Source organism: Spea bombifrons, chromosome 4 (genome assembly GCF_027358695.1).
Source record: "Spea bombifrons isolate aSpeBom1 chromosome 4, aSpeBom1.2.pri, whole genome shotgun sequence".
NCBI classification, from domain to species: domain Eukaryota; kingdom Metazoa; phylum Chordata; class Amphibia; order Anura; family Pelobatidae; genus Spea; species Spea bombifrons.
The window spans coordinates 42,858,141-42,875,669 of record NC_071090.1 but is presented as its reverse complement, the minus strand read 5'-3'; the positions used below and the strand labels follow the sequence as shown (position 1 = coordinate 42,875,669).

Below are 17,529 nucleotides of genomic sequence, written 5' to 3'. Positions count from 1 at the left end.
ATAATTTAATTTTCAGATATGTTTCCAGTTTTCTTTAACACTTTCCATTATTGAAATGCAGAATTTATTTGTATTTTTATATTTAAAATATGTTGTAAAAATGCATCGGGCAAGGGTGATGGTTAGTGATCGGTGTTCGTGAATGCCACAGATATCATAATATAATTGAGAATATTGCCTTAGTCGATGTATGATTTATTGGAGGAATTGGTGTCAATATATATATATATATATATATATATATATATATATATAGATAGATATATTATATCTCTTTCTCTCTTTCTCTCTCTCTCTTTCTCTCTCTCTCTCACTCTCTCTCACTATATATATATATATATATATATATATATATATATATATATATATAACATTTAGAGCAATATAACTCGACTGTAAATGAGGATTTTGTTGTGTGACGAAATATTATTTTTTCTTTATTTTCCTCAAAAAAAAAAAAAAAAGAATTGGTTGTTCTTGAGTTTGGGGTTTGGTGGAAGTCGCAAGGATTCCTGCACCGGTCGAAATTGGTAAGACATAATTCGATATAACGTGTTGATAGATGTTAATATATTCCGTTTAATGGGACAGAGTATTTACATACACATGGGAAGTTTTACATTAAAACGTTAACGTACACGAAAGTATACGGATTATTTATGATATATATATATATATATGTTCATAAATTAAGCAATCCTTAGTCTTAATAGATAGAAAAATACATGCTTAATTTTATTTAACTGGGGAATGTCTGGATATTGTCACCGAAACGTTGTTTCAGCAACTCACATATAAAATGAGATTTTTACTATTTTATTGAGTGTAATATATAACTGTAATTCCCACTTAGCTCCTTTACTGGATAATTATATATAATGTTCTTATTAAGTGCCATTTTATGGGAGTAGTCGGGTTTGATCATTCTGTTGCCCTGAATCTCAGTGAAAGTAGGTCAAGTGTGGCTATTTTATAAAGCGTCCCTAATGTATTATTAGTATTAGTAGAATTATTAGTAATTATTTGAATTGGGCACCCCACCATCAGTGCAAGCGATTCACACGGTATGTAGTTTGATAAAGGAAAACCCAGCAGCAACAACTGCCCAGGGGTATACTGTCACCATAAATTACATTTTAAATGTCAAGTGTGGATGTGGCTCAATATATGACCTAATTTACTACAACTTTCACTTTTCTCACACAAAACGGATATTGCCTTATTTGTCCCAGAGAAGATAGTCCAGAGACTTTTCATTGGCCCAAACTACTAAAATGTGGAGATGAACGCTTTGAAAACCTCAGAGGTCCCGTCTTCAAGAGGTTTGGTAGTCTTGAAAGCTTAAGTGACTTGACATTTTACTCTGTGAACGTAGCTTGGCTAAAATATTTCACTATTTGACTCATGCATAATTGCATATTATTGATACACCGTTCTATCAGTACTGAACGCTCAGCATTTCTATTATTATTTTATATAGCGCCATCGTATTCCGTAGCGCTGTACAATGGGTAGACAGGATATAAGAAGTAGTATAAAACACAATAACTTCATTTACAGAAACTTATGTATATATATATATATATATATATATAGAGAGAGAGAGAGAGAGAGAGAGAGAGAGAGAGATAGCTATATAGATATATATTTATATATCTATATATCTATATATACATGTTTGTACATATATTTTGTACATAGATGCACATACATAGCAAATGCCAATACCTAAGCAGAAACCCCTGGATACAGGGTGTATAATTTTAATCTTTTACAAGGGATCTATCGGAGGAAGTTCTTCTACCCCACTGAAAGCCAACACAAAGAGTACATAGCAGCCCGTGACCTCTGCCCACAAACTAGAGATCTGATCATCCACAAATTGCCCTATAGCAAGAGTGGCTAACTTCTACCCTGCAATCCATACCTACCGACATGCATTCACTATGAGTAAACCAACTTTAACCCTTAAAGCAGACATCAAGTGACTAACCTAGAAATAGATGACAAATATATAATTAAATATAAGGAAAAGAACAATTTTTAGTGGGATAAGTTGTTCAAAAAATACACAGCATGTTTTCCTAAGTAAAACATATAGCATGCTGTTCTTAATTTTCATGATGCATAAGAGTGATATTTTAGGGGTTTTATTCTTCTCTCACACCCCTAGTGCCACATTTTTTATTCTCCTGGTCAATCTAAAATATGACAACATTTTCTGTGAATATTTGCTGATGAAATTGTCTGTATTTCAGCCTACAATTAGTGGGTGGCCCCTAGGCAAAAAGAGGCAATTCTTTTCTGCTTTTAAATGGTTTTCTTTTCCTGTACCTTTTCACCTTGACCTGTTTTTATGAATATAAGGGTAAAGGGATTGTAGTTCCACAGATTGCCAACTTTTATTTGCATTAAGCCAGTCTTCATTATGTATTAATTAATTGGAAAGATAGCAATCAAAGCGTTTTGATTGCCAAAGCTCTGGAGCGTTTCATTTTCATTCTTTGTATCTACAGGACATCTTAAATTCATGTCAGATTCCTGGATTAAAAATCAAATAAAAATGTATTGCACATGCATAGGCACAAACCCCATATACACAATATATATATATATATATATATATATATCTATATATATATATATATAGATATATATATATATATATATATATATAATTTTTTTGTTTTATATAGCGCCATCATATTCCGTAGCGCTGTACAATGGATAGGTTATAATCAACAAATAATGAACTAAATGGACAATAATTAAAATACAGGCGCATGTATATATAAATAATATATTGCATCGAGTTATGTGCAACGTTAATAGGTGTTATTTCGTATAGCGATTTCGTGTAGCTATGTGATATTTAAATATTAAGGTATTAAGCAACGAAAACAATCTAATAGCTAATTTATAATATTCCTCACCAAAAATCAGTTTTAACTTGTAGAATCTGGCTAATGACTATTTATAAAAAAGACTATAAGTGCAGAGATTTTTGTGATGAACGATGTACTATAATGCCAACGATTAGATCTTAAACTCACTGTTTCCTATTGAGAGGAATGTGTTTTAAAGACTATTCCCCTTTACTTTGTGTGTTTATTGCTAGCTTTTTTATATTTCAAACAATGATAGTCAAAGATATTGCATTTTTTGCATTTTTGGAAAACCGATTCTGTTCAGAATGAATATCTATGGTGCTCACTTTTCTAGGGTGTTAGAAAATATTTACCATATTTTGCATGTCACTTAGAAAGGCTTTTTAACACTAAACATAGCAAATTGTAACACTCGATAGTCTTTAGAATTATAAGTGATAAAGTGGACCTTAATATGAAGAAACTCATTACAATATGGTGAGTATTACTCTTTTTTGGTAAATATAGTTATTGTTTTATTATTCTGAAGCTTGTTGACTGCAGTTCAAATTGTAAGGAAATATTTATCTCATTAGAAACTGTTGAATGCAAGCAATGAGAAATTATTATATATTTTGATATATTTTGATATATTATTTGAATTCTGTAGTAAATGGAAAAGAGGAAGATTTATATATGTCTAACACAGGCTTCAGGCAGTATTCTTCTTTTTTGATACTTTTTTGCAAGTTTCTGTTGACTGCTATATAGCTTTGGATCATTGTGAGTCTCATTGTGATCAGCAGCCTGTAAATACATCTAGATGACTGCTTACTTGCTTAGCATTTTACAGAAACAGCAAGAACAGAGATATATGCACCTGTGGAGTTAACCTACACATTTCCTTGTGTGAGTCGGATGTGCCTTTTTGGTTGTTAATTGAAGTTCACACTGTATTGTGAATGAAATTTCTATATGTCCCTACTTTTGAGAATGATTTGTACTGTGTACAAATTTTTTAAATAATTCTCAAATGTTATTATCTGCAATGAAATTGCAGATGATTTTTCTCATAGTGCAATTCCAAGGTGTAAGCCTTTGCTGAATATAAAGATTTAGGTGGTTAACCAATAGTCAGCTACAATTTCATCCACTATGTTTTTGCTGTAGTTTTTAATGTAGTAAATTCCATCACATTTGATTAAAAAAAAACAAAAAAACATTTTAAGCTTTCCACGAAAATATTGACATTGGCAAATAAAGAAATCTCAAAATCCGTGGCTCAAAACAGAACCCCTTTTCTGTGCCATCTGGGCTCCTCAATAAAGTTATATTTCTATTCTTTGTGTAATATTAAGCGTGTAATATTGTGATTTCCCAGTAGTATGGAATTATTTTGGCCAGAATGCCCCAATGCATGCAGAAACATATCTATCCAGGAAAATAAGATAATATTTAATATTGAACTAATATTTGAAATGTCTCAGTATATGAACTTTGGCTGTGATAGATTGTAAGCTCTTTGGTGTAACAGCCACCTTCTGCGGTACATAAATAAACTGCCTCCCTATTTATAAAGTTAAATATAATGTCTGTTCTAATAAAAACGATATTTTTGATTATATATATATTTATAATAAATATCTTACTATATATATACGGTATATCTTACTTATATCTTTCTATAAATCTATCTATCTATCTATATCTATCTATCTATCTATCTATCTATCTATCTATCTATCTATCTATCTATCTATCTATCTATTTTGTAAGATATTCATAATTTCCTATAATTTTAAAAGAAGGCTTTGCTTGTCAAATAGCAGACTGTAGCTGGCAAAAGTATGTCAAATCAATTTGACTGGAAAAAAGGCTGAGGAAATTAGAAACATGCAACGTGTTGACGCATAATAAAGATGTCATGTGTTTAAAAATGATTAAATCTTATGGCTGCAAACACAGTTCATTTGTCCACAGTGTAATTGTCTGTTTAAAATACAAACCATCATATAAAATAAGTTGTTAGAATGTGATCTTGTCACAATACAGATCCTATTCTGTTCTGAAAGATTTTTTTTTAATTAATATTATTTTGGATTTTACAGGAATATATTGTGACATGTATATTTTTCGTGACCACAAATTAAATGAAATTATTTATTTTCCAGGTGAAATTGTTGTCATATCTATTGTTGAAATAAATAATAATTATGCTTGTCATAATTTCATCAACATACAGTTATACAGGTATCGGAACATAGATTCTAGATTGTAAGCTCCTTTGATCAGAGCCCTTCTCACCGTGTGTTTCTGTTAGTCCAAATTATTATACTACACTTCTAGTCTTGTCCTGTCTATCCACTGTACCGCGCTACAGCATATGATGCAGCTATACAAATCAGTAAATAATAAACATAGGAAATCATCACTTAAGTACAATACACGGCTTTATTGTTCTGTGTGTTAAATTTATACCAATAGTCAATTTAATTATTCTCTTTGATTCATAATAAAACATAGAAACATAGTTTTGAGCGATAATAATCCCATATGTGATTAATACATAATATATTAATAAGTGGTTGATTATTTCTTTCACTATATATATATATATATATATATATATATATATATATATATATATATATATATATATATATATATATATATAAATCAGTTTTTCTTAAAGAGAAATTTGATGTTCTCTCCATCTTTGCTCTATTTATGTTGGATGATGCATCCAGGTAAAGTGGTTATCTTATCTTATTTTCTGTTCATTTAAATCGAGAATTATTGACGTCATAATAGGATTTGTGAAAATGATCTTGGTATATACGTTTGATCAGTCTCAATATTCATTGCTTCCAATTTTCATAAAATGTTTGTCATGAAGTATTATGTATTTGTTTACTTTGTGGAGTTCGATTTATTTTTAAATAAACGTACATTCTTCACAAAATACAGATGTCTGTAATGTGTTTGTGTAAATAAATCTTTGTGGTTTGAGACAAATATGAAAAAGACACGATCATATATTTTTAGAAGGCAATATAAAAAAGGTTCTCAATCTGGAAAAATTCAAATGTCATACAAGACCTAGTTGATACTTATGTACATGTAACCTTGTAACTTTTGTGTAAAATCTATCGATCTATCTAAAGCCTTGGCATCACTTGTAGAATATCTTTTACTTTGTTGTGTATATATATATATATATATATATATATATATATATATATATATATATATATATATATATATATATATATATGGACTTAGTTAACGATCATTTTTTATATATAAGTTGTTCTAGAAATATATTAGGAGATTTTTGAATATGCTCTTGTTTGCTCCACGAAATACATGACTGTTTCTAGTATAGACATCCGTAAGTTAAATAAAATGCATTTTAGTGTTTGTTTTACTATGAGTTAGGAGAACTCCAGTTATGTCAGGTTTCTGAGAAAGAAATAAGACTGGCAAATGGTTCCCATTGTGAACTGGAGACCAGAAATATAATGTTATGACAGGTTTGTAAACACAGCTTCATGTGGGTTGTCCTGGTGTATACCATACCAAAAAGACTACTGATACAGCCTGCCTCAATCCCATGATGAGCACATTCATTTGATTACTTTAAGCATTCTAAAAAGTATGTATATTTATGTATGCATGGTTGGATCTCATTGTCTCTAAATATGTGTATCTATATCTGTGTGTATATATGTGTGTGTTATATATATATATATATATATATATATATATATATATATATATATATATATATATATAGTATATAATTTCAAGCCAAAGTGTCAAAAAGCATATCTGCTCAATACAGGATGACATAGAAGAAAAGAACCCATAAAAGTAGAGCAGAAACACCCAATTTAAAAAGAGTAATTACTGCTTAAAGACAAAACATTTCTATAATTCCTGATAAAGTACAATGGTAACATCAAAAGTAGTTTGAACTGTATGGTTACACAGGAAAATGAGGATATTCTTGGATGCTAACAATCTAAAGGGAACACTATTTGACAACCAAAATATCACTTTGAAAAAGGTAAGCTGCTCATGAGCCACCAATTACCCACTGTAAAAAAAAGTTAAACAATATTTTCATGGGTTAGGGAAGGACTCCCATCATATTAGAGAATAGATGGCTAAGACTACCTATGAGTCCACAAAATAGTAAATAATAAACATAACATGGTTGTCTTCACATAGAACTGCAGCTGAGCTAATGAATACATGTTATCTGTGTAAAAGCTGCAATCACAGATCAGATACACATCTTATTTATCTGTATTTTCAAAAGCTTTTTCATTTTTGATTCCGGAATATTTTGTGTTATATGGTTTACATATATGCATAAAATAAAGATATGGGTAAAGTATTATGTGTGTATGTCTAAGGTGTTCAGTTTATTACTTTGTACAAAGACATTTGTTACATGAGTTTGCATTGACCAATCATGGATTTATAATATGATTAAAAAAACAACAATATAATAACTCAATAAATAAAGACACAATGTGTGATAATTTTCCAAATTCTTTATTTACACTATACTGATAACACCACCTGGGTTTGTATAAAAGCATCTATCTATCTTGGAAGCAAGTTGTTCTAGAAGCAGAATAATGAAGCAGTACATGGTCAATCACAGTGAGTCAATCATTTTCTTTATGGGGACAGCTGATTGTTTTGTTCATAAAGTTTCAGATGCACTCTCTTTAGAGATAAATCTGGAATGTATGACTGTACACTTGAATGTTATTTAGGATTAAGCCTAGAGATGACAGTGCAGTATGCAGAATGGCATAGAAATATTTTGGATGTGTTCCAATCATCAAAGATAAGTCTTATCACAAGTAATGGAAAAGGAGAAAATTAGGTAAAAAAAGAGACATTTTTTAAAGATATTTTTATTGGAGGAAAGTTGTTCATGAAAAAACAAAACATCAGAACAGCCATGATGATCAGTAATGATACACTCAAGCAACAGTGACACATTTAATCTCAGTTACTGGACCTAGAATCATATGCATTAAAGTGAATCCAGCACATTGTATTCTTGTCATATGTTCTCTACTGATGATGTGCAGAGTAGTAGTTTATAGGTGAGTTGACCATTTCAGCTCACTGACTTCACTATGCAATGTGCCAACTCGATTCTACAAAATAAATATTGAAGTTGTTGTGTGAAAATCTTTAAGTCCTTTAGTCAACTCACTGTTTGGTGAATAACCCATGCTTATGCGTAAGCGCGCAGTAAGTCATGATTTGCGTTAAGCTTGTATAGTTTTTGCAAAAGCAAACACCATAATATGACTCCCTTTGCTGGTCCTATATCTAGACTGTGTTCTTGGCGCAATAGACTTCTCTGTCTTGTGGGTCAATACTCAGTAGGTGCTTAAATCACTGATGTCTTAAAGGGACATCTAGCCATCATATGCACTTTAAAGTATAGGACACCTGAGTGATCCCTTTAAATTTATGTGGTGACAACCTTGCAAATGCATGGGGAGAATCTTTAGAATTCCCCGTATACATTTTCCCCTACCTATTACCCATGCACAAGGTGTATTTGGCCAAACACATCTATTGTCTGACGAAATCCCCTGAGCATATGCTCAGTGCTCCTGCTGTTTCAATGGGATCGCTTTCCTGCTGCTGATTTGTTGCAAGCAGCCAATCACTGGCATGGATAATCAGAACATCGAGGAGTGCAGCTTCTTTTTAAGGTTTTTTATTTGTTTTATTTTTTTTAAATAAAAATTTATATTAAGGTACTTTAATGAGCATTATTCTTTGGTGAGGCTGCCTGAGAAATTAAACTGTCAATTTATAATTTAAGGAGTCCTTACAGGAACAGGTATGTTTTACATATGACTTCAATATTATACTATGGTAGAAATCAGAATTATAAATTTATAAATATATATATATATATATATATATATATATATATATATATATATATATATATATGTTGAAAACACACTTTTAAGCATTTCCAGCATATTTATTAATATATGATGTACATTATTATTAACCATTGTTTGTTTTCTGATATGCGAATTGACAAGCATGAAGAACGATTCACACAGTAAGTATCAAAAACAATTTAATATTAGTTCAGACAAAAAGCAGTCCATACAAAGCTCCTAACATTAGTAGATGTGGATAAGTGCATCCAGTGTATTCCACGATCTGAAATTTATTTAAATGTTTTTTCTCTCTTCTTTCCGCTTCCCCATCCACCGCTGAGTTGTGTTGGATTATCACGAAACGAAATACGTTCCTTTCGCTGAGGTCCGGAATGTGTTTTCGGTGGCGTAAATAGGTCTCTTCCTAAACAACCACAAAAGAACATATTTTCAGCACACACAGTGATCCTATTTCATGGAAACACTCCAAATGTGGTACACAGACTTACAGAGGAGCTATAATGAAAACACTGTCCTCTTGTTAAGCACCTTTTTAAATAAGTGTGGCTTACTGTGATACCGCAAAAAAGGAATGACGAGACAGATTCAGTATGAAACCAGACAAGGGAAACGTGCACAGAGTGCATGGAAAATCCAATAATGTAACAGTTAATCTTATACTATTTATGTAATGCAAATCATACACCACTCAATTATGATCTTACTCTATGTATAATTCCTCTTTAATGGGGGATGTTACATGTATATGCACAAGTACATGTCATATATTACTAATAGAGCCTGTTTTATCTGTATGTGTAACAGTGTATTTGTTAACCTCAACTAGATTGTTAGCTCACAAAAGCAGGGCTATCTTCTCCTTTTGTACTAGTTTGCTATTGTTTGTGATTTTAAATTTATCCTACCGACTTGTAAAGCACAACAGAATGTACTGACGCTCTCTATATCAATGAAATATAATGTAACGTAACCTCCCCCATGCTTAACAAATAAAGGATAATGATAATAATATGACACAAAGTAGACTGGACAGAAGCCACAGATATTAACTATTCGATTAGGTCTTTCCTTTTTTGACTTTCGAAATAAAAGTCAGACTCTGCTTATATGACTAGTAAATAAAAATGACACATCATAGCACGTATTAGTGATACATAGGCACTGCTGAGGAAGAATAGTCCCCAGCTTCAAACCAAGCATGTCCAAACCAATCGCTTGATTAAAAGTCAAGGAGTCCACTTGGCAAGCTGCCATTTAAAACCAAAATTATAGAAAAAAAATGACGCATGCCAATAGTAACTACTCTCCTAATACGTGGGAAGAATGTATTATACTAGAGCTCTTACAGTGAATTATATGAAAACTGTGCAAGACGATGATGTAATTTAAAAAAATTCTATACACTTTAAGATAATTACCTGTTGCTGCTGGCAGTCTGTGTGTGCCACTGTTTCTGGATTTCTTCTGCATTAAGTCTCTCCCAGAATTCACGGACACAATTTCCAAATCATCATCTTCTTTGCTTGCATTAGCCTGAGAATGATGATACAGTATATGCAAAAGCGTATGATTTCTAATATCATCAAACAGCCAAAATGTCATACAATACGCTATAAGGTTCCAGAAAACAAACAAACATTATTTCCTAGTGATTGCAGTGATATAGTCTCACTACTTTGGCTTTATAATATCAGAGACGTATACCATGTTAAAGGCACCACATAAGTATTAAGAAGGAGAAAATAGTCAATAGCACAAATTCCGGGGAACGTTGTCAGCAGTATTCGAGATATTTACCAATGTCCAGTTTATCTACACACATAGAGCATGTAGACTCACAAAGTGATGTGCTCAGCGTTCATGGGCCTGTAATTGGACATGATAAGGCCACATAGATGAATGATGATGAATAAGGCCTCTGAAATGTGGGATTCTTCGTAACAATACCCTTAATAAAGGATTTATTTACAGCTAGTTTTCTAAAGCTGATACTAATGTAAGGTCCCTAATTTTAATCAACGCAGCTATAAGAATTTGTGTTGTTGCTGGTGGGATGAGAACAACAGTCGAAATAAAGAGTAGGCAGTCATGCTGGGCTGGATTCAATGGCGTAGATAAGTATATCACAAGTAACTGAATAGCAATCCTATCATAGATTGCAATGGAAAATGATTAAAAAATGATACATTGATTAACTGAGATTAAATGTATTACTTATTTTTTAGCTCATTTTCCACTGTCATATACCGGAGGGTTGCTTTACAATTACTGGTGATAAATTTATCTATGGCACTTAATTCAGCCCATTGTTTGTAATATCTGTTAAAGAAATCATTATCGCACATTATCTGGCATATGTACATTGACATTCAATTTAGGTTAGCATGGACATTCTTTATGAGTCACCTATTATTCTAACATAATGAACAAAAAACATTTTGAGCTATTCTACTTTTCTACTATAAGTTAATAAAATAACAAAACAATGAAAATTAAGTAAAACTAAGTCAACTGAGGTTTTCTGATAATATAGCACATTTGCAAAGTAATTTACTTTGTCATATTTGGTTTAATTGCATATATAAATATATAGCTTTATTACCAGACAAGCTATCACAACAGCACATGTTATCCAGAATTATTAAATTAACTGGGTATCATCTTGTTAACCCTAATGGGATTATATTCAGTACATGCTTTGCTAGGAATCGCCTAGAGACAGTAAAAATCCATTCAAAATATACTTCTATTAAAAAATACAATTGTTTTAGATTGGAATTATGATTACAAAAAACTGCAATAAAATAAGATTTATGATGTTAAAAATTTCTTCACTGTATAGCTTCTAAAACTATGGTAAACATTTATGTCATGAGCCAAGCAGCTCCAGAACAGTCAAAAGGCTCAACCAAGCAATATTATTTCTGTGTTGTGTTGATAAAAATGATCTCTAGAATGCATTGATGATTTTATTTTACAATATATTTGGTGGGAAGGTACAAGAGAAATTTTAAATATATAAAATAAATGTCTGTGCATCTAAAAATTAATTACAGTTAAAGTAGACATAAGATTTATTTCTATGACCGAATGATTAACAAAATGAAATACATATGAATGCAAAAACGATATATTTTTTAAAAAGTATATATATTTCAATGAAAAATGGAATTCCTCCATTCCTAACCATCACAAGAAATCAATAATAATAAAAAAATAATAATTAAATCTTTACATAGCAGCTAGCTGTTTTGGAAAATGGTTGGTGCCCAAATGGAAACTAGAAGCATGATTTCGGAAAGCTGGGTTGATGCTAGGACATTTTGTTTTCATTTTTGATTTATAATAACCAATAATAAACACTTGACCATGGATAATAGGCATGTAAATTGCACCTTGGAGTTCTGGTGCCTGATAGAAACCGTGTGACCTACAGGACTAAGAGTTCTATAGCTTACAAAGAACACCTTGAGACAATTACAGCCATATTATTACTGCTTTGGCATATATTATCTATTACATCTTAGCAGCCAGTTTTGTGGTATGCTTGACAGATGGTCACTTACTAAATCTTTAGACTTATATCAATATGCAAATGAATACAGAATCATGGCCATTTTGGATACCATCTGATAACAATCCTTGAGGGCAAGTTGGGAATAATATCTTACCACAAGTTGAACGCGTCCACCATTCAGAACGTCATGATTCAATTCAGGTAAGAAACGCCTACTAGAAGATAGAAGAAGAAAGCCATAACAGCTTGGTTAACCGTTTCAGCTGCCCACAAGTAATACAACCGACTAAAAAAGCATGCTGATAGAATTTTTTGCTTTTACCGTTTATTGTATATCGCTGAAATACATTTTTGGAAGGACTGCATTGGATTGCACTCAGTATCCTGTGACAAAAGGGGGTTGTAGTCTTTGAAAAGTTTTTGATTACTATAATTAAATATTAGATCAAAAGTCATGCATAGGTCTTTTTTTTGCATATAATTACCAAGTTTGATTACAGTTATGCCTAAATGTTCTCCAGATATATTTTTTTGCATATTTTAGAACTTTACCAAAATAACTTTAAATCAGGTTATTATTTTAAAATATATCAACATTTAATTAGAGTGACCAATAAGCTGGGTCAACTTCAATTAGAGTAGACCAATATTGTATTATCTTTATATACAAGGCAGTGCAGTTTGATCACTGCCAGCAATAAGCAAGTAAGTAAGAATATTGTTGTACAAAGGGAAGACTCGCCTAATACAGCAATATAAACACTAATGGACAATAAAATATGTCCACATTGAAGGATTAAAGACTATTTTAATAAAGTTACCTTACCGTGAATAAACAATGATAAAAAACAAACAAAAAAACCCCACAAATATTCATATCTTGAAAATGTGTGTAAACATATATTTGCAATTCACCCATCAGATGGTATTCTGTATCAGACGTATTATCAAGGGTGTCCTTCATGCTATATTTTAGAGGTGTCACTTCAAAAATTATTGTTAACCCCTTAATAACAAAGCCCGTAGATGTACGGGCTCAAAATGCATTGTTTTCAATGGGTTTAGGGACCGCCCATTGTCCTTAAGGGGTTAAGATTGATTTAGATGAACCAATGCATTCAATTTGAACTAATAATTTTATATCTAGCATTATGCTTTCATTTTAAAGATCTATCTACACTAGTATTTTATGATTTTTCCCCAGAACAGATTGTATACTGTCTTTAAGTAACCTCTATGGGGTGTCCTTGTAGAACTTAATTTAAAAAAAAGTATAACAATAAAAGATCTTATACATGTGATATGTTGCCTGTGAAATATAGCTTCATACCATTTTGGGATTGTAGGACTAGCTGGCTCAAACTCTCCGCATTGTGTGTGAAGCCACTGATATGTGAGGTCTCTGCTTCTCGCTAATGTCTCAGAAGGCACTTCACATAAATGGCTGTATTCTTCTACATCTAAAAAAAAAGTCATGTTATACATTAAGGCATGTATGCATGTTATTATTGCATTCTAACCCAAAATTGTAATAAAAGAAAGTAAATGTGTGGGTTGTTTTATGAAAACATTTCAGATTAACAGCACTGTGTATACATACATGGAATGTGGGTATATGGAGTAGTGTTTTAATTATTGAAAGGAGAGAACAAACATAACAAATTAGGATGGATGAGATAATAACAGGGGAAAAAAAGATTGAAACCACAAGGAAAGAAAGGCAGATACAGAGACCTCACCTGGGAGACAGAATTAAGAAATGAAAAAGTGTGAAGAATATGAAGAATGAACATTTTTAAAGGAATATGAGTTACTACACCTTTGCTTTGATACACCTAGGTGTGAACCACACCTGGCCTAGTATACCATGAACTATGTGTGCAAAGAGAGGTTTCAGAATACGCTAATGTGGCTTGCCTACTATTTGCTCGTGGTAAGTCTAAGGAGCAAACAAAGTACCGCAAAACCTTTTCTTGAAGTTGTCTCTGCTAAAAAATGCAAACGCTCACATCCAGAGCCCTGGCCTAAGACATTTTAGATGTGTTAGATTGGTAAGTGAGATTCAAAGACATGTAAGGTCAAACTTGCCGACAGACAGAAACGAGGCATATGTTTGTTTAACTGGAGACCAGCAGGGCACTTTATGGATTTCAGACCAATGATCTTTGCTAAGAAAGAAAATGTAAGAAGTAAGGCATAACCATGATAACTTCAGCCCAGCATGATTTACACACACGATCTAAAAATGAGTTCTGTCTAGAATATTGATTTATGTAGCTAAGGCAAATGATGTTCTGAACGAGGGTCCTTGCCCACAGTATACCAACTGCACTGTGTGAATAGTTGTAATATGATTCAAGCCAGCCTCATGTTTATCATACAGACATAATTAAAAATACTAATCTAAATTTATAAATAACTTTTAATCCAGTTGTATAGGAAGTACACATATTAACCCCTTAAGGACAATGGGCAGTCCCATGCATTTTGAGCCCGTACATGTACGGGTTTTGTCATTAAGGGGTTAAAAAACATAACGTATCAGATAAATGACCAATATAAATAATGATTAGTTGAATCAAACCTCATAAACCCATTAACTTACAAATGAGATTTCTAAGCCTATCCCTTGATTAAAAGGCCTACATCATGAGTATTTCATTCAGAATTTTTAAGCTGTGCAGCACATAACAATACTGCGGCCGTAACGTATGAGTTAAATCATTAGTAATTCAGTAAAAAAAATAAAACTAGAATACTGAAAGGCAAGAAAAAAGAAACCCAGAAAGGAAAAAGTCAGTATTTTAGCAGTAATCACAGTAAACAAACGGTAAAGATTTGAATCAAGTTATTTGAAAGGTTCAGTCAGAAAAACAAACTCCTGTGTGATGGGGAAACTGCTTCCCAAGATTTGTAAATGCATTTGTCCTGTGGGCAAGTAGCTACTCAAAACCAGCTGCCATGAAAAAATCTTTTATCCTGTGCAAAAAATAAGCTATTGTTTACTGATCAATCATCAGATAAAGAAACAGAGAGATATGCATCTAGCATGTGCTATAACCCAATGCCAGTCGCACAGAAGGCTTCCAAAAATTATTGGAAATTGGAAAGCATACATTTGTATAAATAGCAGCACTAAAACAAGTCCCAGTTCTTTTGTTCTGCCTTTTCTACAAATACTCATTCCCTATGCTTTGGAGGGGGACTCGATTAACTCAATTCCAGTGGTTTACTTGATGTAATTTTAAGCTCTATTAATAATGAAACCACATTCAAAACAGAGATTTTTTTAGCTACACTTTAATCCTTTGAAAGCTAGAAAAAAATATTTGTTTTTAAAAAATATAGTACGCATTTTTTTGCGGACGTTCATGCCAAAGCTTGGCAAAGTTCATGCCAAAGTCTTTTATGATTATATATATATAATATATATATATATATATATATATATATATATATACACACACACTGCCATTCAAAGGTTTGGGTCACCTTGTTTTTGAAAGAAAATGCCCTTGTTTTTGAAAGAAAAGCAAATGTTGTCCTTTAAAATAACATCAAATGGACCAGATATACCCTGCAGACGTTATTAATATTTTAAATGACTATTGTAGCTGGAGACAGATGATTTTTAGCAGAATATCTTCATAGGTATCCAATGGCGCTTTGTCAGCAAACATCACTCCTGTGTTCCAGATTGTGTTGGCTAGTGGAAGTTTACATTTAAAAGGCTTATTGATCATTAGAAAACCCTTTTGCAATTATGTCAGCACGGCTAGGAATGTCCTTGTTTTCCATGAAAACAGCTAATGACCCCTTTTGAATGATAACAACAAATTTCTGGATAGGCCCCAAAGGATCTAGGTAGGGATAACCACACCAAATAGGTGTGGACCACCAGCTGTTTTTCTCTGAGGTCGACGCTTGTGTACTTTCCTCTTCAGTTTACTCCACAGGTTTTCCATAAGGTTCAGGTCATGGGACGGGCATGGCCATGGAAGGACCTTTATATTGTGGCCCTTAAACCATTTTTTGTGTTGATTTTGTCCTGCTAAAACAACCAATCACGGCCCATTTTAAGCAGAGGCATTCTGGCAGAGGCAGTCAGGTGTCCATTTAATATCTGTTGATATTTGATAGAGTCCAGAATGTCATGTATCCTAACAAATCGTCCAGGTCCACTGGCAGAAAAACAGCCTCAAAACATTAAACCGTAGGCATGAGGTAGTTTTCCATATGGCTACCTCTTTCTATGCGCCAAACCCACCTCTAGTGTTTATTGCCAAAAAGCTTATTTGAGTTTCATCTGACCATAGAACCTAATCCCAATTGAATTTCCGGTAGTGTCTGGCAAACTGAAGACTGTTGCGTTTGTTTTTGGTTGAGAGTAGAAGTTTATTTCTTGAAACCCTTCCAAACAACTTGTAGTGATGTAGGTGACGTCAGATTTTAGGTTTGGAGACTTTCTGACGCAAGACGCAACAAATTTCTGCAATTCTCCAGCTGTGATCCTTGGAGATGTTTTGGCCACTTGAACCATCCTCTTCATGTCCTCTTCCAGGTTAATTCATAACATTTCCACTTGATTGGAACTTCTTAATTATTGGCTTGATGGTGGAAACGGGCATTGTCAATGATTTTGCTACATTCTTATAGCCACGTCTCATTTTGTGAAGCTCAGTTACTTTTTGCTGCACATCCCAGCTATATTCCTTGGTCTTACCTATTGTGATGAATGATTAAGGGAATTTGGCCTGTGTCTTACCTGATATTTATAACTCTTATTCTCATATGAATTCACAGGGGTGCTAAGAATTGTGCCACACATATAATTAACATTTTTTTTAAATCTGTGTTGTGTTTGCAATTGTTTGATATTCATGAAAGCAGTGTATTTTTTATTTTTGAAGAAAATATCAAAATGTTAAACATACACACATTCAATTAATGGTAAGAGGATGAAGCATTCTAAGATCTTGAAGCTATCCAGAGTAGCAGTAGTAGGCTTATATATCTTGATGAGGTCCTTTCCTTTATTTAACAGACATGCAAGTTTCAACTCATGTTATTTTCTCTACATGCATATACACGGTAATAAATCTGTAAAGTCAGGTGAAGTAACAAGTAGACATTCAAGAATTATTTTTGTCATCAATAATTTACTCTAACACAAAATTCCTAATGG

The 17,529-nt window shown here is 32.4% G+C and overlaps 1 protein-coding gene across 1 annotated transcript in view; it reads right to left on the bottom strand.

Moving 5' to 3' along the window:
- Nucleotides 1-8,890: 8,890 nt before the first annotated feature.
- LRRIQ1 (leucine rich repeats and IQ motif containing 1) overlaps nucleotides 8,891-17,529 on the bottom strand; it is a 153,745-nt gene continuing 145,106 nt past the window's right edge. Inside the window, exons 23-26 of the mRNA XM_053463665.1 lie at nucleotides 13,675-13,804; nucleotides 12,499-12,559; nucleotides 10,246-10,360; nucleotides 8,891-9,230 (exon numbers count right to left, since the gene is read on the bottom strand). Coding sequence (XP_053319640.1) covers nucleotides 9,097-9,230; nucleotides 10,246-10,360; nucleotides 12,499-12,559; nucleotides 13,675-13,804 — 440 coding nt within the window. The 3' untranslated portion in view covers nucleotides 8,891-9,096. The remainder of the gene's footprint in view (nucleotides 9,231-10,245; nucleotides 10,361-12,498; nucleotides 12,560-13,674; nucleotides 13,805-17,529) is intronic.